Source organism: Clarias gariepinus, chromosome 23 (assembly GCF_024256425.1).
Source record: "Clarias gariepinus isolate MV-2021 ecotype Netherlands chromosome 23, CGAR_prim_01v2, whole genome shotgun sequence".
In the NCBI taxonomy this organism is placed as follows: domain Eukaryota; kingdom Metazoa; phylum Chordata; class Actinopteri; order Siluriformes; family Clariidae; genus Clarias; species Clarias gariepinus.
The window spans coordinates 4,965,218-4,987,500 of record NC_071122.1 but is presented as its reverse complement, the minus strand read 5'-3'; the positions used below and the strand labels follow the sequence as shown (position 1 = coordinate 4,987,500).

At 37.9% G+C, this 22,283-nt stretch overlaps 2 protein-coding genes across 2 annotated transcripts in view; both read right to left on the bottom strand.

Moving 5' to 3' along the window:
• trim62.1 (tripartite motif containing 62, tandem duplicate 1) overlaps nt 1-2,258 on the bottom strand; it is a 41,034-nt gene extending 38,776 nt beyond the window's left edge. The window contains exons 1-2 of the mRNA XM_053484219.1: nt 2,118-2,258; nt 614-1,162 (exon numbers count right to left, since the gene is read on the bottom strand). Coding sequence (XP_053340194.1) covers nt 614-1,027 — 414 coding nt within the window. The 5' untranslated portion in view covers nt 1,028-1,162; nt 2,118-2,258. The remainder of the gene's footprint in view (nt 1-613; nt 1,163-2,117) is intronic.
• Nucleotides 2,259-11,394: 9,136 nt separating this feature from the next.
• On the bottom strand, nt 11,395-20,597 carry tnfrsf1b (tumor necrosis factor receptor superfamily, member 1B). The gene is made up of 9 exons (XM_053484227.1): nt 20,434-20,597; nt 16,646-16,709; nt 16,427-16,552; nt 15,132-15,284; nt 14,689-14,779; nt 14,231-14,457; nt 13,833-13,904; nt 13,399-13,433; nt 11,395-12,763 (listed from the first exon to the last, which is right to left on the bottom strand). The coding sequence occupies exons 1-9, from the start codon at nt 20,491-20,493 to the stop codon at nt 12,383-12,385; spliced, it is 1,209 nt and encodes a 402-aa protein (XP_053340202.1). The 5' UTR covers nt 20,494-20,597; the 3' UTR covers nt 11,395-12,382.
• Between the last annotated feature and the right edge of the window lie 1,686 nt (nt 20,598-22,283).

Here is a 22,283-nt window from a genome sequence, read left to right as displayed (position 1 = left end):
GCACGTTTATGGATTTCATATACAGCATATACACGCATATTTGTATGATTTAAACGTAACAATTTTAAGCACATGCAATGGTTTTAGCAAATTCGTTAAAATAATTTTTTCTTTGAAATTATTATTTCTATATTTTTAAACCAGAAATATAATGAAAGGTTATATAAATATTTTTATAATTTCAATGTAGTGTATATTTAGGAATAAACCAAGTTAAACATTTGATTATTACTAAACATAATACATATTTTAATCTTAATTATATATATTTAAATTATTTTTAATCATCTTAATCATAATATAATCTATACTTTAAAACGTGTCATTTAAAAAAAATAAGCAAATGCTAAATTTAGTGAATTTCTTTTATTAATTAAAAAACAGAATAAGGATTAAAATGCAGCTAAATATTTAAAGTGAAAAATTGGCTATTTGTTAAAGATTTTTTCCCCCAGTTTGTAACTAAATGGAAAATTTCTACGCATCATTTATCTATGAACAATCTTGAAGAATAAATCCTGGGTAAATGTCTGAATTTTACAGCATGAATACTGTGTCATGTCTAGATACACACACACACACACACACACACACACACACACACAAAGCTGACCTGTATTTCCTCATAAGCCTCATCAATGGTGGTGACCTGGTGCTGCTCGTGTAAAGCCGGCTCGTCACAAAAGAAGCACACTAGGCTCTTGTCGCTGAGGCAGAACAGCTTGACCTTCTCGTGGTCCTTGCACGGGTAAGTGTTCCTCTGGGCGTTGAGGATGGCATCGAGCGGGAAGGCCGAATACCTCTCCACAATGTTGGAGAGCTTGAGGCTTGGTGAGAGCAGCGGGTCGGTGAAGGTCCTCCTGCACTCGGGGCAGTCGCGCGTGCCGTGGTGCTCCTGCCTGCTCCAGTGCTCCGTGATGCACTTACGGCAGAAGTAGTGCTCGCACCCGAAACTCACCGGGTCTTGATAAATGCTCAGGCAGATGGAACACAGGAGCTCGTCCTTTAGACAACACGCCATTTGCATGTGTGGGGAGACGTCAGAAAACGTGACACACGCTGACAGAACCTGCTGATCCTGAGATTTTTAGATCTCTAAACTTGTAGTTTTAACGAAACTCTTCAGTGATCCTCTGGACCGATCCTTTAGTCGTACTCCGTGCTAAATTTAATCAAATAAAGTAAGAAATTAAAAAACAGTGAAGACATTCTAATCAGATTCAGCACACAATATATCATTTAATTAAATATTTCTGATCAAGATGTAGTTGATAGAAGTTCATACTGGTTTGTGTGTGCTCCGATATATGTGCTACGAATATTCTTAACCCTTTAACATCCTTTAACCTGCTCCACCATACTCTAAAAGAGATGTCATATCGACTCGGGGTTTAAATCCCCCCACGTTTCTCTTTTTTAACTTTACGTTACATTTTTTTCCATCAACGTCTTTAGACAAAGAGGTGCATGTAGGTTCCTTTTTTCCTCTTTATTTTAACCGAATGGAGGTTAAATCTATATATCATTTAACAAGATCTAATAGCCATATGTTTATCGTTTATAGGTGTTTGGGCTTGAGCAAGGTTTCTGTTTTATTTTCTGATTGAAGACAAAAATCACAACAAGAGATAAATGTTAGTTCCATGGAAGGGTGGAAGTTCTGTAGAAATAATACCATGACTGGCGGTGAACAAAAAGAGGAAGAGCTTTTCCATAGTCATAATACTAATAACAACATAGTAACAATTAAGGAAGAATCTGTGGTTTAACGCCAAGGAGCCAGTTTGCATAAACTGTCTCTCTCTCTCTCTCTATTTATCTATTTATCTATTTATCAATCTATCTATCTACCCATCTCTATATCTACCTCAATTTCCATAAATAACATTCCATTTAATTCCACTTTCTACCTAAATGACAACTAATAAGAGCCTGAGAAGTTTAAACACAAGTCTGTGCGTCAGTTAAAGCGAGTGTCAAGTTAACATTTATTTATTATTATTATTATTATATTTTAAACCTCCTGTATTAAAGAGTTGCTAGCCAAGCTGGCTAACACTGTGCTAGCTCGTCCAAAGGCTTTAACTTAACCACAATTCAACAGCTGTTCCTCTTACCCTGACCCGTCCTGCTTGATCTCAGCACCCACGACGCCTCTTCCCATGCATTTGTTATCAGAAAACGTGTTTTATTAAACAGTTTATACAATTTTTTTATCGCAACTTTATTTTTCGCCTCGTCCAGAAGGAAACGCTCACCGCCTCGCAGCTCGCGCGAGCTCTCAGTCAGTGCGCGAGCCCCGCTGCGTAATGAGAGGAGCACAGCAACGGAGCGAACCACTTCCGGCACTGTTACAGGGGGGGACATCGGGATGGACAGGAAATAAAACGTAAAATATCGTAATTCTTTTCGGGTTATACGTGAGGAGATCACTAACATAAGTGTTTTTAAAGCGTGTGTTAACGTTTCGTTCTGAATGTTTGGTGTGAAATTGTCTAGAGCTTCGCCTGTGGTTCCCCCTGAGGAAAAGTGACCCCCCGCCCTGTGATTCAGCCGGGTGTATCTAACCTAAGCTTTATCATGTTGGGCATAAATTAAACACTACGTTTAATGTTTTTTTTTTTATCGTTTCAGTGTGAATATACAAATTCGTTTTCATTTTATACTTAACATTAAAAAAAAGCACCTCATCCCTAACTGAAAACCTGATAATGTTCAATCCTTGAACTTTAAAACAAACAACAACAACAACAACAAACATCATTATTCTGATATTCTAAAGACGGTTTTTAGAAACAGTGTTTTTTTACCCATTTTTTATTAAGACAATACAAATAGAATAGAAAACACATTTAACAATAACAACAGCAGCAATAATAACAACAACAACAAAAAAAACATTAATTACAACAAATCAAACATAAAGAACAAAGAACTATAAATTTGACAGAAAAAGGTTTTTTTAAAAAAAAAAAAAAAAACATTGATTGTGTGATTGTGTGTTTAATGAAAAATAACCTGCTAGACGTAGAACAGAAACACTTACACATCATCTCTCACCAGGTAAGTTGGACACGCCCCCAAATATAATAAGAGCCCTCCACCTAATCAAAGTCAAATGCATTTTAGAATATGAGAGACTCTTATATCCTGTGATGAAATATAATGTGATGTCCATTATCTTACTGCCTGTAACTTTGACCAAAAAATAGAAAATCTGAAATGATATTCTTACGACCACTGTGTTTATGAGTAACATGTCTCCATGTTCATCTTTTGCTAACTGTGAGCGAGGCGTTTACTAAAGCAAGGTGTATTTTTCTTCCTTAAAATGCTGACCAGTATAAGCAGTTTTAAATATTTAACACGCAAATATGTGTGAAATTTACATATACAGACACTTATATCTTATATACTGTATATATAGATCCTGATGCCTGCGTCCTACCGTTACCTCCAGGAAAAGTCTTGGGCACATACAAAAATATGGCATATGCAAATGATGCTTTTAAAAACATTTCTATAAATTCTATATAAATAAAGAGCGATAAAGAGTAATAAAAAAAACCAGTCAATATTTGGAGTGAAAACTCATTGCTTAAAATTAGGAGTTTTAGACACAGATTTGTGCAGTTTTATAAGGAAACAGCAGTTAGGTTTTACTGAGCTTGCTGGATAATATAAGTTCTTCTGGTTACTCACACTCACTCCTTTCTATTTTTATGCAAATCCCAGGAGCGTACATTTGGTTTTTTGTTTCCATCTGAAAACTGGTCTGACTTGCACTTTGTTTTATTTTCTTTACAGCCATGCATATATTCTCCTGTAATGTCATTTATTTATTTATTAGCTTTTAAGTTATAAATGGAAATACTGAATGATTTTGTACATAATTATGCAGACATGATAAACATATATAACAAAATTAGTACAGCATATAATATGGTGCCTAAGACTTTTGCACAATACTATATATATGTGTGTGTGCATATACTGTATATACAGTGGTGTAAAAAACTATTTGCCCCCTTCCTGATTTCTTATTCTTTTGCATGTTTGTCACACAAAATGTTTCTGATCATCAAACACATTTAACTATTAGTCAAAGATAACACAAGTAAACACAAAATGCAGTTTTTAAATGATGGTTTTTATTATTTAGGGAGAAAAAATCCAAACCTACATGGCCCTGTGTGAAAAGTAATTGCCCCCTGAACCTAATAACTGGTTGGGCCACCCTTAGCAGCAATAACTGCAATTAAGCGTTTGCGATAACTCGCAACGAGTCTTTTACAGCGCTCTGGAGGAATTTTGGCCCACTCATCTTTGCAGAATTGTTGTAATTCAGCTTTATTTAAGGGTTTTCTAGCATGAACCGCCTTTTTAAGGTCATGCCACAACTTCTCAATAGGATTCAGGTCAGGACTTTGACTAGGCAACTCCAAAGTCTTCATTTAGTTTTTCTTCAGCCATTCAGAGGTGGATTTGCTGGTGTGTTTTGGGTCATTGTCCTGCTGCAGCACCCAAGATCGCTTCAGCTTGAGTTGACAAACAGAGGGCCGGACACTCTCCTTCAGGATTTTTTGGTAGACAGTAGAATTCATGGTTCCATCTATCACAGCAAGCCTTCCAGGTCCTAAAGCAGCAAAACATTTTCTGAAATGCTGTGTTACTTTTACGCCAGATATAACGGGACACGCTTCTTCCAAAAAGTTCAACTTTTGTCTCATGGGTCCACAAGGTATTTTTCCAAAAGTCTTGGCAATCATTTTAGCAAAATTGAGACGAGCCTTAATGTTCTTTTTGCTTAAAAGTGGTTTGCGCCTTGGAAATCTGCCATGTAGGCCGTTTTTGCCCAGTCTCTTTCTTATGGTGGAGTCGTGAACACTGACCTTAATTGAGGCAAGTGAGGCCTGCAGTTCTTTAGATGTTGTCCTGGGGTCTTTTGTGGCCTCTCGGATGAGTTGTCTCTGCGCTCTTGGGGTAATTTTGGTCGGCCGGCCACTCCTGGGAAGGTTCACCAATGTTCCATGTTTTTGCCATTTGTGGATAATGGCTCTCACTGTGGTTCGCTGGAGTCCCAAAGCTTTAGAAATGGCTTTATAACCTTTACCAGACTGATAGATCTCAATTACTTTTGTTCTCATTGGTTTCTGAATTTCTTTGGATCTTGGCATGATGTCTAGCTTTTGAGGTGCTTTTGGTCTACTTCTCTGTGTCAGGTAGCTCCTATTTAAGTGATTTCTTGATTGAAACAGGTGTGGCAGTAATCAGGCCTGGGGGTGACTACAGAAATTGAACTCAGGTGTGATAAACCACAGTTAAGTTATTTTTTAACAAGGGGGGGGCAATCACTTTTTTTTCTTCCTAAATAATAAAAAAACATCATTTAAAAACTGCATTTTGTGTTCAATTATGTTATCTTTGACTAATAGTTAAATGTGTTTGATGATCAGAAACATTTTGTGTGACAAACATGCAAAAGAATAAGAAATCAGGAAGGGGGCAAATAGTTTTTCACACCACTGTATATATATACAGTATATATATATATATATATATATATATATATATATATATATATATATATATATACTACTGTTTAAAAGTTTTAGAACACATTCTAACTCCATGATCGTTCCTGATTATTTCTTACTACATTGTAAAGGAATGCTGAAGGGGTCCAAAAAAATGCATTAATCTCCTTTGAACAGTTAATGGTGAGATGTTTCTGCTACTTCTGCTCTGTAAAGACTTCATAACGCCTCTAATCTGAGGTGCTGTTAATTGGTCATTTTTCAGGCTGATAACTCTAAATGAACTTCTTGTCTGCGGCAGAGGTAGGTTTTGGTCTCGTCCTCCTGGGATGGACTTAATGAGAGCCAGTTTCATTATGGTGCTTGACGGATTTTGCTAATGCTTTTACAGAAACGCTGACCTCTGTGTGTTAAAATAACAACTAACTGTTGTTTTTCTTGTTACGTAATTACCTAATTCCATATGTGTTATTTTAGAGTTTTGAAATCCCCAGTATTGTTGTAGAATGTAGAAAATAAATTATCAAAAAAAAAAAAAAAAAAATTTGCAAGTGTTGTAAAACTTGACGGTAGTCAAAAGGGTCAACGTGGTATCAAGCAAAGAGAACAACTATGGAGATTTAAAATGACTGGAATTGATTAAGAACTGTCCAACACATTATGGCTCTGGCTGTGGAAGCAAGAGGAATAATTTTTACAGACGAAATATTAAAGCTTAATGTGATTAAATGAAAACTTGCGCAACCTGTGTTTTGGCCAGGCAGTGTACCAACAATTCGGCTAATATAGAGTAGGTCGTGCCCTTTTTGCCATCAGAACAATGATGCACTGTGTGGTCAGACACCTTTGTATTGAAACCAGCATTAACCTTTTCAGCAATTTGGGATACAGTAGATCTTCTATTCATTTGTTAACCACGTGCATCAGTGAGCCTTGGCTGAACCCAGAGGTCAATATTCTGCCAACACCCTGGTGCCAGACACCACAGCACACCCCAGAGGTCTTCTGTAGTCACGCCCTGAGGGGAACCCAAAGGGGACCTCAAAGCCTATATGCAATATGTCCGCAGAAAAAATATGTTAAATATTTTAGGTCCTTTTATCTAAATTTGAAATTATTATTTTCTATTTTCCATTTTAGCATACATTAGAGCAATTTATCATTAAATGCCATCAAGAGAAAGCACGATGCATGCAGATGAATTTTTATTTTAATCTCCTAAATGTTAAAGTCCCAAATTAGATAATGGATTTGTTCTAAAAGGGTTTTTCCACTATGGAGTAAAAAAAATCTGATAGACCAATTACACAGGGGTCTAAAATTAAAAGCTACTATTTGAGGCATCCTAAATAGGCTTCATTCTACAAACTCGGTATTCTAACGCAGTATTATTATTGATAGAAACATATTTTTAAACAGCTCCACATTTAAGTTCAGGATATTTTTTGCAAAGCTTTAAACTTGGCCACTGCAGTGCCTTCCAAGCAGCCTTGCTCCATATTCAGTCCACGATTTATTTTAACCAGCTTCAACATGATTGCTTACAGGATAGGTCAGGAAAGTTGCTGATGCAACCTAGTTTCCTTACAGATGGCCTTAAATAACATTGGGCAGATTTTTAGGAGCGAATGAAATCGATACCACAACACCAGCCTTTTTTTTTTTTTCACTTTCATTTGATTTAAAATTACGCAGCCTATGTGGTTAGGAATATAGTGCTATGGCTGGAAATTGCTGCTACTATACCCACCACCTCGAGTGTAGTGGTGGGTTTCACTCTGACTGAATCTCTGCCACTAAAACAAAACTCGGTGCATAAAAAAAAACAAGAATGATGCTTAAAGTTCAGCTGATGCAAATCCAAAATAATATCTTATTTTTTTTGGTCTTACTTAATGGGTTTTTGTTGTACGGCAAACTCTTTCAGTTTCACTAAAGAGTTTAATCTGTGGTTAAATCTGTGACTTTCGGGGGTCCTTAGGGGAAACGCAATGCCCTTATCTGTGTGTGTATTTGAACCTGTTTCTATTTCTACCTCTATTTAGATGTTAACCAGAAGAGGGCATGGTCTAAATTTAAACGCCCGGAAGCTTCGCTTAAAAAAAAAGAAAGAAAAGTTTTAGATCTTAGTAAGGCCGTGCTTAAGATAGACTACTAGAAAAATCCACTAATGGAAAAAAATTGTACTCTTTCTGTTTGTATGTACTTGAACATGGTATCTATTTATGATAAATAATGTACTCATATTCACTCCCATTCTTAGAACGCAGGGAGTTTTATGATTTTAGCTCTGTATTAGGTCATTATCAATGTAGTTATTACTGTAAATACTGTTTAGCTTGATCTATAGTTTCCTAACTTACCTGGCCTACATACTATTATTTGCGCTTGAGGTTTAGTCAAATCAGTATGTTCAGATATCGATCGTGAAACAATCAAATAAACACTTTGATAGAATAATCTGCTCTCTTGTGACTTTACAGTCAGTCAATCATATCACAGGAGTGCAAAGCATTTAAAGAACCTATTATTTTGGTGTGCGTTCACATAAGTTCCAAAAATAGGGTGATTATTTGAACTAATATAATCATTCTTTATAAATTCTAGGTACATGTGCAGGTCTTTTAAAATGTTTTTTATATCCCATATTTTATATTTTGTTCTTTTTCTATATTTTAGGAAAAAGGATTTTATATTTTATTCTTTATTCCATTCCCTAATTAACTTTTTTGATAATTTGGATTTTAAGGTCACTGACAGTCGTATAAGCATTTCACTACATATTGTACTGTGTATGACTGTATATGTGACAAATAAAATTTTAATTTGAATTTGAAGATCCTAGAAAATTAGCAGTTTCTGATATACTGGTAATCACCACGGTTCCTGAAATCACATTTCCCATTTCTGACGTTCGCAACTGAACATTAACTAAAGATTTTTGACCCGGATCGACATGATTACACATAGTGTTTTTCTAAATGTCAAAATAAAACTTTTATTAAACTATGGTCTTAAATAAGACCTGAGCACATCAGTTAATTAATATTTCAGGGATATACAGTACATATAACCTGTCTGGGCATCCAAAAAGGAACGGTCAAGTTATTTTTCTGCATCAGGCAACAAAACAATTAAGAAGACTGAGCTGAAATGACTGTAATTGGGTAAAGAACTGTCCAATAACAAAACATGTGATGAACCGTCAACTTCTTGGAAGTAATGTGATCAGAAAAAAAAATCATGAATAGAGAACGCTTAAACGCTTGATGAAGTTGCATGGTAAAAAATGGCCGCTGTAGAAGTCTCTGGACTCCAGTGTTTTGATCTGGGGTTGTGTCAGTGGCCAGGTCTACAGTAGGTTCAGCAACGTTACGTGGCAATAACATGTAGTCATCTGAATCTACTGAATGACCAGTGTGTGGACAGAGATGTGCATTTGTTATTTAGATAACGAAGCTATGCAATGCTTGTTAAATTGTATGTTATACCTTTTTCAACAAGACATTTTTGAAGATAAACAGTAAAATGAACATTTTCTTCCACCCAGAAGAAGGGTATGAAATCCTTACACCCAGCTGCTAAAGCCTATCTGACTACTCAGTTAAAGTAAATTGGCTTTTTCTAAAGATAAGGAAGTTGGAAACACATACAGTTTTTTTGCAGTTTTACATTTCTAACACTTTCCGGTTCGCGGGTTTGTGAATTATGGATGGGAAATTCAGGTATAAAAATTGACAACAGCCACGGTAAATAAGCGGAACTGTGTATTGTGCATATACGTGACGATCTGAGTTGTGATAAGAGCCGTCTGTGCGACAATAAAACGTAGGTGTTATATATATTTTAATGGAAGTGGTTTCCTGTCGCAAGAACGTTTCACAACTTCTGATTTCAATCATTTTTGGGTGACTGTGGTTTTCACCTCAGCTTCTTACCTAAACAAAGTGCTGACTTACGACAGTTCGTTTCCTGTCATTGTCTTTAAACCAACCATTTCCTACAAACTCTTTTAAGATCTTTGTGATTACTCAGAAACTTTCATTTTGCAGTGCTGCAGTTCAAGGAAAGGTGTGCAAATTCTCACCAACTTCAATTTGTGACTGAACTTCGGTGTAATTTCATCGTATGGCAGTTAGACTGGTTCTGGAGTCATTAGATTACTTTTCATACACTTTTATACATCATGCTTTTCTATAGATAGAGAATCTGACTGCATGATTAAATGAAAATGAAAATCAATGAAAATGATTCACATGCATAACTTAGTGACGTGTCAATTCTTTTTAGGTTAATTATGTAACGTAGGAGAACCAGAGGCATGATAACATTAATGCATCTGTTTGTCTGAACACTTTCCTAGTGCCTTACCGGATTTAACAATGATTTACATCCAATATGCAAAGTATGTAATCATTTTTGGCGAAACATGGCCAACTTGTGAGTAAACTCGTATCAGTGAGCTGAGCCTAACGATCTCAATCTCAGTAAAATGAGCTTAAATATTCAATTTAATGCGAAGCCTCAGGGGATGCGATCATTACTTCATACCTTATTAAAAAAGATCCTTCTGTACGATTCTTTAACTCACTCAACATCTGTATCGATCCATACCTAGTGAATGTGATTTAGCGTCATCGCTGGCAAGAGCTGATCAAAACCTTTTTTAGGTTTGTGTGTGTGTGTGTGTTCACTAACGTTACAGGTTAGTGAGAAACATCAGATATCATCAATAAGCCCTAATACAGGATTTAGGATTAAACACAGGGTTTAAGTTAAACAAAAGACATCAGAGGTATAGCTGAGAGTGTTATCTCATATAGCCCTCCTAAATGTCCTTTTCGAACATGAAAAATATTAACGATGGTTAAATCTTCTTCTTTCGGCTGTTCCCTTTCAGGGGTCGCCACAGCGAATCATCTGCCTCCATCTAACCCTATCCTCTGCATCCTCTTCTCTCACACCAACTAACTTCATGTCCTCTCTCACTGCATCCATAAATCTCCTCTTTGGTCTTCCTCTAGACCTCCTGCCTGGCAGTTCCAACCTCAGCATCCTTCTACCGATATATTCACAATCTCTCCTCTGAACATGTCCAAACCACCTCAATCTGGCCTCTCTGACTTTATCTCCAAAACATCTAACATGGGTTGTCCCTCTGATGAACTCATTCTTGATCCTATCCATCCTTGTCACTCCCAAGGAGAACCTCAACATCTTCAGCTCTGCTACCTCCAACTCTGCCTCCTGTCTTTTTTTTTTCAGCGCCACTGTCTCTAAGCCGTAGAGCATCGCTGGTCTCACCACTGTCCTGTACACCTTTCCTTTCATTCTAGCTGATACTCTTTTATCGCACAACACACCTGACACTTTTCTCCACCCATTCCAACCTGCCTGTACCCGCCTCTTCACCTCCTATTAACGATGGTTAAATAAAGTATATAGAAATACAAGACACAAATAATAATAATAATGAGTAGGTTTATTAACAGTAACAGTTATTTATTCATTTTAAAGTATAACATTTATAAAAATACAAACATTGTATAAAACAGGATTTGACTCTACAAAAATAATAAACATATTTGTTTCATTATAACCCTGTAAGTTATCTATTTAGTAACTATTACACAGAAATAATGTATAGCTTCGAGTTTAAGGGTTAAATGCTTCAGATTTGCAGGATTACAGAAGCCGGATGCACATTATTTAAGCAACATCACATTCAGTATTTACCCATAGGATTAATATAGTATACAGTATACTGTACTATACCCATTTATCTAGAGTCTTTAATCTAGGCCTTTATTTTTAGCTACCACAAGGGGGTGTGAGTGATACACTCATGTGTGTGGTATTGTTTTTTTTTCTTCTTTCTATTTCTTATGTATATACAGTGTTAGACCACAATATTTCCTCAGAGCAAATGTGTGGGTAAAGTGCAACCTGCCTACTTGTTATTTTACATTCGACATTCAAATAAGGACACTGAGTTTCCTTGTTAATTGTATCAAGGCCATACATTCGAAAGAACACTGTTACTTTAAAGCATTAACTTTCACATACACACAAAAAGTCCGGAAGTGGAAGCTGGAACACCTGAGCATTCCTTAGCTGAGCTAGTGAATGGCGTGATTGTTCTCACGATGGTACAGAAAACAGTTTTTTTCGCCACGTGTCCAGTTTATTGGCCGTTTTCTCTGTGAATAGACAAAAAAACAAGCGTCCGTCTTGTATAAGCTCACAGATCGAGGAGCCTACGTTAGGAGGAGAATTCAGCAGAACCAGCTGAGTTGCTACCCGTATGTTTCTGGGAGGTGGGAGGAAACCTGAGAACCTGTAGGAAACCCACGCAAGCACCGAGAAATCGAACAACTCATGTCCTTTGTGTTCGAGCTCCATCACAATAACACACGGTGCATCTGAACGGCAGCAGGCTAATGCATGACCTTCTTCCTTCGCACTGCCTTCGGACAAATTTCACTCCAGGGGGGCTTCCCCTTACCCCCCCCCCCCCTCGTGCTTATGTGCTTACGTGCTTGCATTCAGTGCGAGTGTGTGAGGGTGGAAGTGTGTTGGTAGTTGTGTGTAGGGTTTTCATTTGCATATTCACAAATACGTGTTTTGATGATAAGTATGTGTGGGTGTGTTTTCTGTTGTCTAGTGGACTCTAAAACTGGGTTTGCGTGTAAAATAAAATCTACCAGTGATGCTGGATCCACTAGAGCATAAAACCCCACCACACACACACACACACACACACTAACACATAGACTCACACTCAGGGTGAGATAAAAGGTTCACCGCTAATATGCAAGACAAACCAGCGGATTTCCCCGTTGTCTTCAGTACTTAGTCATTCCACTCTCTTGCACTGACTGTATGGCGTCTTTGCTGTCCTCTTGCTCACAGGGCACACACAGCTCTTCCTCTTGAGAAAGAGGGAGCTCGGGTTCAGCAGGGAGCACGCAGGGGCTGATGGGAATGGAGCAGGAGCCCATGGCTGGGTTTACCTGGCAGTTAAACGTGGCCGTGATGCTGACGTTAAGAACGGGGCTGGAGACCGAGGGCTGCTCGATATGGAGACAGTCCTGACTCACTCCTGTGCCCTGGCTGTGGCTGTCAAAGGATGATGAAGTTGAAGGATCGGTGCTGCTGTTATCCGATAACAGTCCCTGCTTTTCTGTTGGGCTGGAGTCTGGTGCTACCGAAGGACACTGTCCTGCCTTAAAACAAGAGAGATGAGAAAGGATAAAGCATTCTGAAAACTGAGATGATAACAAGTGTAGTCTGAAGACTAAATCAGCTTTGGGTTTACGAGCTCACATGCGTATTTGACCTTTACACACAAGCACTCCTGTACTGAGTGCGGTGGAGCAGTGAGTCAGAGGTAGACTCTTGATTTGATTCGATTTTCGGGCGTTGCAATTTTCAATTTGATTCGCTAATGTTTATTGTCTGATTTGTCTCATGCAGCTACTATATATTGAACTATACAGGTTTTGAGACATTAAAAAACTGCTCAAAGTATCTAATGAACACTGAAATGATGAGTAACTTGTGTTGTTGATTGTTTAATTGTCTAGTCTCGTAAAAAAAGCGCTATGCTTTCCGTTTCTGCCAATAATCTGCTCCACACCCCAGTGCAGCACACCAACTGCACAATAAATGCAAAAAGGTAGAAAAACTGCTATTGTTACAAAAATCAAAAAAGAGGTTTGTACTATCTGCAAAATTAGTGAGATGTTCTGGAATGCCCAGCTCGATCATGTTCATTCACAGAGCTCTGATGAACGATATATATTATTTTATTCAACATTCCTGACAGCCTGTATGATCAAATGTCCGCGTAGATACTTACTTCAACAGCATTGTGGACTGGAGGTTTAATTGGGGCTGCAAAGAAAAGAAAGAAAGAGAGAGAGAAAAGAATTTTTGGAACAACAATCCTCACAAAATGTAACCATTTTATTATTATTTTTTTTTATATTTAAATAAACAGAATAGCTAATTAAAAAAAAAAAAAGTCCAATGTACTGTCGTCGGCACCCAACTGGCTAACTAGTTTTCTTCTACATTTTTCAAAGAGCTGAAAATCTTGATGAAAGATTTAATCGAGTCTTATTACATCATAAAACCCAAGAGCCAATCATACGTCAATATGTAAATGTGGCCCATAAAACACCAAAAAATATAGGATGCCTGTATGTATGGTTCATCAAAAAACAAAGACATTGATGATGATTCAAGCGAACACGAAAAAGATGTCTATGATCTTTGATCTATACACATTACCTTTCCTGTGATGAATACAGAAAGCTGCTGCTGCTATCAGCAAAACCGTCAGCAATACTGTGACACCCAAACCTGACGGTGCAAGATTTGGAGATAGATATAAAGAGACAGAGGTTAGAGGGAGAGAGAGAGAGAGAGAGAGAGAGAGAGAAGGGGAACAACAGAGAGCACAGAACGGAAGCACAGAAAGAAATGTTAAGTAGGGCAGGAAGGGAGAGACAAAACACATACGAAACACTTTAAGACCACTGTACGCTAAGGTTGCCAGAAACTGGCTTGCTTATCTCATTAAAAAGTTCAATGACTGCCAAGTCAAACACTACTGGCCTCGTGAGAACCGTCTATCTACAGGAATCAGATTTTAGCTTGTAGGCGTACTGTACAAATTCTCACTTTACCTATCCATAACCGGACAGATAAGTTGTAGTCAAGACGGGAAGTTACAAAGACAGCAGTTGTGTTCGGTGGCGTGCTCTGAGGGGTCAGGGTTAAAGCCTTCGTGGAGGGCTCTGTAGTTGAAGACCTGGTCTCGTCCGGACTCGTGATGGTGATCACAATTGGACCACACACTGTATCAGCTGTGGCATTGCCCGGTTTCTCCACACTCCTGCCCTGCAATTCACACCTGAACACAAAACGTGCTGTTAGTGAAAAGGGCTCAAAACTCACAGGAAGTGAGGATTAAACAATGATCCAGGTGGACTTTGTGCTCCAGAAGGGGACACGGTGGTGTTCGGCACTGGTTAACGTACATGCAAGGGTTTTATAGTTTTATTATCACTCAGGTATCAAAGGCTCTGCTTAATTCAATCAGTGTACGAGAAATAATATATATGTATATAAAGTCTACAATTACCGAGTGTGTTTTTGGCATGGCTGTGAACTGACTTCATTAGAGAATGTTCCATCAGGACACGGAGCACACTTGACATCGCTTATATTTGTTGCTGGAACAGAAATGTACAAAAACATCGAAGCAACTTTAGAAATCAAAAGAGAAAAAAGAGAATAATAATCAATAGTAAGCTTTAACACTGGAGACTCCTTCCGTGAATGTTAAATAAAGATCTTGATCGTATGATTACACACTGTTAGATCTGAAATCACTGAAATTACTGGCTATGATGATAATGATGATAACAGGAAAGGAAAAATACCGGTTTAAACCAAAACATAGGGGTCATTTTCTTTATCTCACACAAGGTCGGAACCAAAAGAAAGTTGGTAACTACTGAATTAATGTCACGTCACAAATACACATCTATTACATAAGGCAGCTGATTAAACTTTCTTTCCTACCTGGTGATTTAGCTCCTTTGCCAGGACCACAAACGCGATGCTTTTCACACAAATTACAAACAGACCCATCAAGGTCATTGCAGAAATACCCAGGTTTACACTCACACACTGCGTTACTATCGCTGGAGCACTGCTTGGCGTATTGCATGCTGTCTGCCAAAAGAGAGGGAAGAATAAACAGCATTAAAAGAGGCAGTTTGTCCATTTTAGACACTGGAATGTCCTATCAGTGTTGAACCTGTTATGTATGTTTCCTACTGTCACATTTATTTATTTCCAAGATCTTGTATTGATGGAGGGAGAATCAGACCGCTGTGTAAAGTCTTCTCCAGCACATCCTTTAAAGGATGGTCTCATATGCTTCCTGAACCACACTTTTACAAATTGAGCCTGAAGGATCCTGGCATTGTAATCTTGGAATATGGCTGAATTGATATCAGCCATATTCCATCAGAAAAGAAAAACTCCAATCAGAAAAAGAAAAACTGCATAGATGTGATAACCTGGTCATTCAGTACATTCAGTTCATCAGCTGAGTTCATTTTATTGCCACATTACATTGCTGAGCCTAGACATACAGTAACCAACTAAAGCAACCCTAGATCACAACACTGCCTCCACGATCTTGTACAGTGGGCAATATGCATAATGCGTGCATCGCTTCATTCTCCTCTCATCTCACCTTGATACAACGTCAGACCACATGACATTTTCCATCGCTCTACAGTTCATTCTTTTTCCACCCTTGTAAACTTTAACCTTTTTAACGATAAGTCTTACTTATAAGTGGTTTTCATAAAGCTACACAGCTGTTGTGTCTCAATCCCTAAAGTTCACATTGTGCATGTGGAAATCATTTTATTTTCACTATTAAACGTGCTACACATAGCAGGAGTAATTTAATGTTGTTTTTTATAATATAATTTCACTAAGCATTTAAGTGATCTCGCATCACACTCATTCGGGATGTTTTTCCGACCACATTATTTAAAGTGGGCTATTATAGGTAATCAATGACAAAGTAGAGTAGTGCAGTCAGACCACCGTAATATGCATTTAGACCATTTATTATTAATCTTAGTCTATACTCAGTGTCTGCCATACAAGTCCTAGTAGATGTGCTGTTGCCATAGAAACAATAACCCATTGGAAAAGTGCATAAATATACATAGACCTGAGATTTGCAGCTGCACTACTGTCAGAGCTGCTGTTTCAGAAAATTAATCAACACATTCTAACCAGTGAGAACTTAAATAAACAGTGGTATAAATCTAAATATACAGAAAGTCTCCTACCATCTGTGCATTTCTTGCAAAAGAAGCAATTTGGATAATAGTTCATGCTGTCTGAGTACATTCCAGCAGGACACTCCACACACTCTGTATCTTTCTCGCTGGTACAGTGTTTTACAAATCGGCTCCCTGTATTGATATAAACACACGCCATGTAGTAAGCTCGAAAACATTCCAGCATTTAAACACATTCTCGTCTAATGCAATAACAGGTCACCTTACCCGGCTTGCATTTGCTACAGCAGAGGCCGTCCTTTTCATATTCGGTAGAGTCTCTGCACATGGTCTGTAAATGAAAAAAAAATAAAAAATAAACAGCATGTGTTCACTGACACACAGACATAGCAACAAACAGGAACTGACACTAACAAGCCTCAGCAAAAGTGCATCACAATCCACTTCCCTAGTGACTAGTATTATCAAATCCCACATATATTATGGAATTTACAGTCTATCGTCAACGAGTATCGTTGCACAATTAAGAAATAAGCCTGACTATCAGCAGACTTGTTGAGTAATCAATGTGGCATCAATTATAGCCACAACAAAACAAAAAAACGGAAGTTCAATAGTATAGTAAGTATGAACTACAACATGAGAATAATGGAGGTAGTGAAGCACAGACAGCGCTCCCATTTCAAAGTTGATTATTTTCCAAAATTATTTTATCTATTTAGGATAAAAAAAAAAAAAAAGTAATATCGTAACCTAGTAAAAGTTATTTTAATGTTGAGGAACATCCGTGAAATGTCATGTAATGTCTGGATTAAGTCATTCTTTTTGATATAGTGACATTTTAAAAGTGGTCAATAAGAAGACGTTTATGTGACATTTATTATGAAAGCAATCTCCAGTTTCAGGGCTTTCTAAGAGTCAGAGGTAAAGCTGAAACTTTGGGTGGTTCCTCAAAAACATGACAAGCTGCAGTTTTGATCTTGGTTTTGTCAAAAAAACAAAACAAGCAGGAACGACTGTTTATAGCTGCTATAACAGAAGTGACAACGGGAACTATCTTGTTTCAGAGACACTGCACAACCTTAAACAGGGATAAAGTGACATGTGGTATAAAAACAAATGTAGAAAAAAAAAAGAATTTAAATTATAACATTTTATTTTAAACCACGTTGCAAAAAAAAAAAAAAAAAAAAAAACACACAATAAATTATTTTTGTCATCAATTCAAATGCATGATGGTGAAGTTGCACAAACATGAAGACTATAAATCATAACCCTCCAGGATATTAACTTCATGTTTCTTTCCTCAGACAGACACAAACACTCTTTCTGAGAAACACAAAACACGTTACCGGAAAACGAGCTACCCTTCGCTTCCGGAATGCATTTCTCTATCTGCCTTCCGCGCTCAGCGCCCGCCCCCTGCGACATGATTGGTTAAATTAGCATAAACGCAGCGTGCTGATTGGACCATTTCACACAACTACAAAAGAACACTTCCGCAACAGTGCTGGCGCTGGATGACGGGCGCGTTAACCGCAGTTGCGCAATAGCGCATAAACGCTGACACGCATTCTTTTTCCCCACGCGCGCGCGCGCACACACTCTCGCTCTGTCACACACGTTGGCCATCACCTTAAACTTAAACCTCCTGCAAAAACATGCCTGGAGTCTTACCTTTGCACCATTTGACTTGATGTAACAACAAACTGATTACATTATGGATAAGGCCTTTAAAGCTGAACATTTTCGAATGTTAAATTGCATTTTTTTTAATTCAATACAGAACTATAAGACTTTATAAAATTTTTGTATTTTACATTATAGAATTCTTTACTTTATTATAGCATGACTAATGCAAGTTATTAACACATCCATCAGTACATCAAGTGGATATTTAAAAATATAAGTAGAATCAGGTTACAAAACTTCCGCTGTTTCCTTCTTTGTCATAAATGAAATGAAGCACCTTTCCTGGAATACATACACAATACTGTATTCCATTTAATCCCTGGACACAAAAAAGTTTTTGGTTTAATAATCAAGAATATTCACGCAGTAGCTGTGCAACCCCATTCTTTTCTGCAATCCGTTTTCCTTATTAAACATGAATAAAATCTAACACACACAGTACATCCCTGCCATTAATATTACCACATTAATCTTTTTTTTTTATTGGTTTCTCAATGTTTTCTTCACAGAAGAAATATAAGGATTTAAAAAAAAAACTTCATCATTGGGTAATGTTTCTGTAAGTGTACGGTGCTTTAAGAACCTCCCCAGAGCGGGAAACCTAGTGATGAAAATGTGTGTAAAGGATGATTAAGTAAGGCATAAAACACTCAGCGTCATGCAGTTATTATAGTTAAACAGTTATACTTATTTTCCTATAACAGTACACCCTAAATCTTTACCTCTGACTGTACAATGCACTGACACTGGAGACTTCTTCTATAAAAGTTAAAAAAAAATCTTGTTTTTAAAGAAGCCTCACTGTATGTATGAATGCGTACATTTCCATCACACTGCAGTTCCAGTGCTTGTCACACCAAAAAGTGTCTGAGTAGCATTCGCTGCACTCTTTCTATATTGGCTCAGTATGGAACCTGTTAAGAGATCTACTCTATGCAGACGAAGGGTTTCCTTTTACATATGTGGGATCTGCATCCAAAGTTACAGTACGTAACCATTCAAGGAATCACTGCGAAGCCAAGAAGTGTCCTGGATGATCTGTGGTGGAACCTTCAAACATGGCTTTGGGAAAATTTGGTTTGCAAAAATAGGGATGCTCGAGTTATACTTGTATCCAGATCAAAAAGGGAAATCTTTTACTCTTTACAGAAAGCAAAATATTTCTTTAAGATCTGTTAGTGTCTCACCAAAAGCACTTTATCCCTGGAACATTAATGAGCACTAAAGTTCAATAAAACCGGATAAACAATCTGATAAACCTGTTCAACACTCTGTAGGTTGCCAGGAACTGCTTCTCTCTCTCTCTTATTGTCTCTCTCTCACTGTCTCTCTTTTCACTCTTTTTCTCTCTATCTAAGATTGTATCTTATACTCTCGGGGTCTTTCTTTTACTTTGGAGAGAATCAAGTGTGATTAAACTGAAAATCAATTGATGTTCCTTGTGTGGACGTATTAATATCAGAAAGCAAAAGAATGTGAGACAGAACAAATTATTCAGCTCATACACATAAAAGAAGTGAAAACTGGATGCACTTCAAGACTTCCCTGGAAATCCTGAGAATAATGTCTTGCTTTCTAAAGAACTTTTTCCTCACCCAAACATGCCACTGCGGTGACTGGGTCTTTAGGGCGTTAAAACCTCAAAACCTCTGAGAAGTTTTATTAACTAAACCATACTGTGTTATATCTAAAACTGTGCATATGATAACCTTTAGCTCGCAGTACAGAAGAGTCGCGTCAAGACATTTCAGGTTTGTGGTTCAGGTTTGACAGAAACCTGCTGAAATCTGACGGTGGGTAATTAAGCGCCAGTTAACGTTAGTTAGTGCGGTTTACCAGTTTGACAAGATAATCATTCTCAACCTTTAATTTGTGATTATTATACAGTTTGCTGTTGTGCTGACTGGGATTTTGTGGTTAATTACACAATGTCGCGCTTTCATAATGAAGTTCAGCAGAGATTACACCAGACTTCAGTATATATATATATATATATATATATATATATATATATATAGATAGATAGATAGATAGATAGATAGATAGATAGCATAGAAACATCATTAAACACTAAACATTAAAAAAAAAAATCTCATACAGGTAAAGCAATAAAGGTCTTAACAGAAGAGTGTGTGTGCATGACAACATTCAGTAAGAAAAACACCTGAACATTTATTTCAAAGTTATTCATTTCTGATTTAGACACTGATACGGTGTAGCTCATCTGATCCAACATAAAATCAGAACTGTTTCCAAAGTGACATGACTATCATTATGAATCATTCTTCACCGCGAAACATTACTCAGCTAATATAAAATACACACACCGCATACACACACACACACACACACACGTTTCCTACCTTTGCTGTTGAAAACACCGTGACAACACCGATAATGAAGTATAGAAGCCCGACATTCATTTTTCCAGCTTTTGGTTTTCCGCGAGACTAAAAAGCGCGCTCACACCTTTGCCGTAAGGTTAGAGCGCGTCCCCGACATGACCGCCCAGCTCTACGTGAACGCGCATGTTAAAATCAGGAAACACGCGTCACGTGCCTGATTACGAACCCCTGCTGGCGCGCGTGCAATGCAGGAAGAGAACAGAGAGCGCGCGCTCGCGCGAGAGAGAGAAAACATAACTAAAAGGAAGGATTCAATCAGCGTGTCTCAGCATGTTCATTCTATTTATATCACTTTTGACTTTCTTTAATGCTTATTTGGCTACAATCCTTCACACGGATTTTGAAGAGACGTTTATTGCAGCTTTGTGACCGAAGGAGTCTCCAGTGTCAGTGTTTTGTCACACAGTCGCTTTCCCACAATACAGTGGTACCTCCACATATGAAATAAATCCATTCTGGAGCAAAAAATTTTTCCATAAGGAATAATTTAAATGCAGATAATCTGTTGCGACAATCAAAAAATATTACCAATTTCCAACAATATAATCACATTATTGCATATAAAAACAAGCATATAAAAATGTAAATGAAGTAAAATATGAAATTTATAGACATTAACCCTCATTTAACCTTCATTTATGATTCATCTTGGCACCGGCTGCTTTCAAAATAAAACTGAAAGTAGCTCCCTTTTCTTCTTGCAACCATCATTCCTAACATTCTTGGGACTCATTGTGCTATGTCTTCTCTAAATCTTGCAAACCCGCCAAATTTCTTGTGAAATTTCAGTTCTTGAGGTGAAAAGTTATGTGGCGGGATATTCGTATGCCGAAGGACTGTCTGGGCGCCAGGGGGGCCTAGTGGATAGCACGGTCGCCTTTCACCTCCAGGATTAAGGTTTAATTTCTGCCTCAGGGTCTGTGTGCATGGAGTTTGCATGATCTTCCCCTGCTTTGTGGGTTTCCTCCGGGTACTCCGGTTTCCTCTCACAGTCCAAATAGATTGCAGGTTAGGCTAATTGGCTAAATTGCCCGTAGTGTGTGAATAACAATCGGGTGTCCGCTCGCAACACGACCCCTTGAGTAACTGCTACAGAAACAACGGATATATCTCCAAAGAAAATTATGGAAGTGTGGCCTCCGAGTGGTAAAGTGCTCGCCCTATCATCCGGAGATTGCAAGTTCTATTCCCGGGTAAGGCTGTATCCTCTCGCAGCTGGAGGTCTAGAGAGAGCTGATTGGCCGAGCTCTTTCAGAGGGGAGAGATGAGAGGAACATAGTGCTCTCACATTAATCACGGCTCTACAGCCAATCAGGGGCGTCTGTGAGCTCACGCAAGTGGAAGGAGCGAATAGCGCTGTCCTCCAAGTGTGCGGGATGCCAATGGTGCGTGAGCTAACAGTTCATAGGAAACGTGATAGTTTTTAGCCATACTACCTAGAGTGATAGTAGTAGCTTAATTTGGGAAGGCTCTAGTGAAGGGGAGGAATTGGACATGACTAAATTAGGGAGAAAATCTGGGGAGAAATATTATGGAAGTGTGTAAAAAATGTGTATAAATGAAAATGATCAGATTGTCCTTGAGGAGCAAGCCACGGGCGACAGTGGCAAGGAAAAACTTCTTGAGATGGCAATAGGCAGAATCCTTTAGAGGAACCAGACTCAACTGGAAACCCATCCTCATTTGGGTGATAACAGATAGCAGAAATTGTTTAGCAGCCATACTCTGTGTTAGGCAGATGGAAGTTCAATATAACAAATAATGTCTTTCAGTGGAGTACAGTTTGTTATTGGAGGCTCAGACAAAAC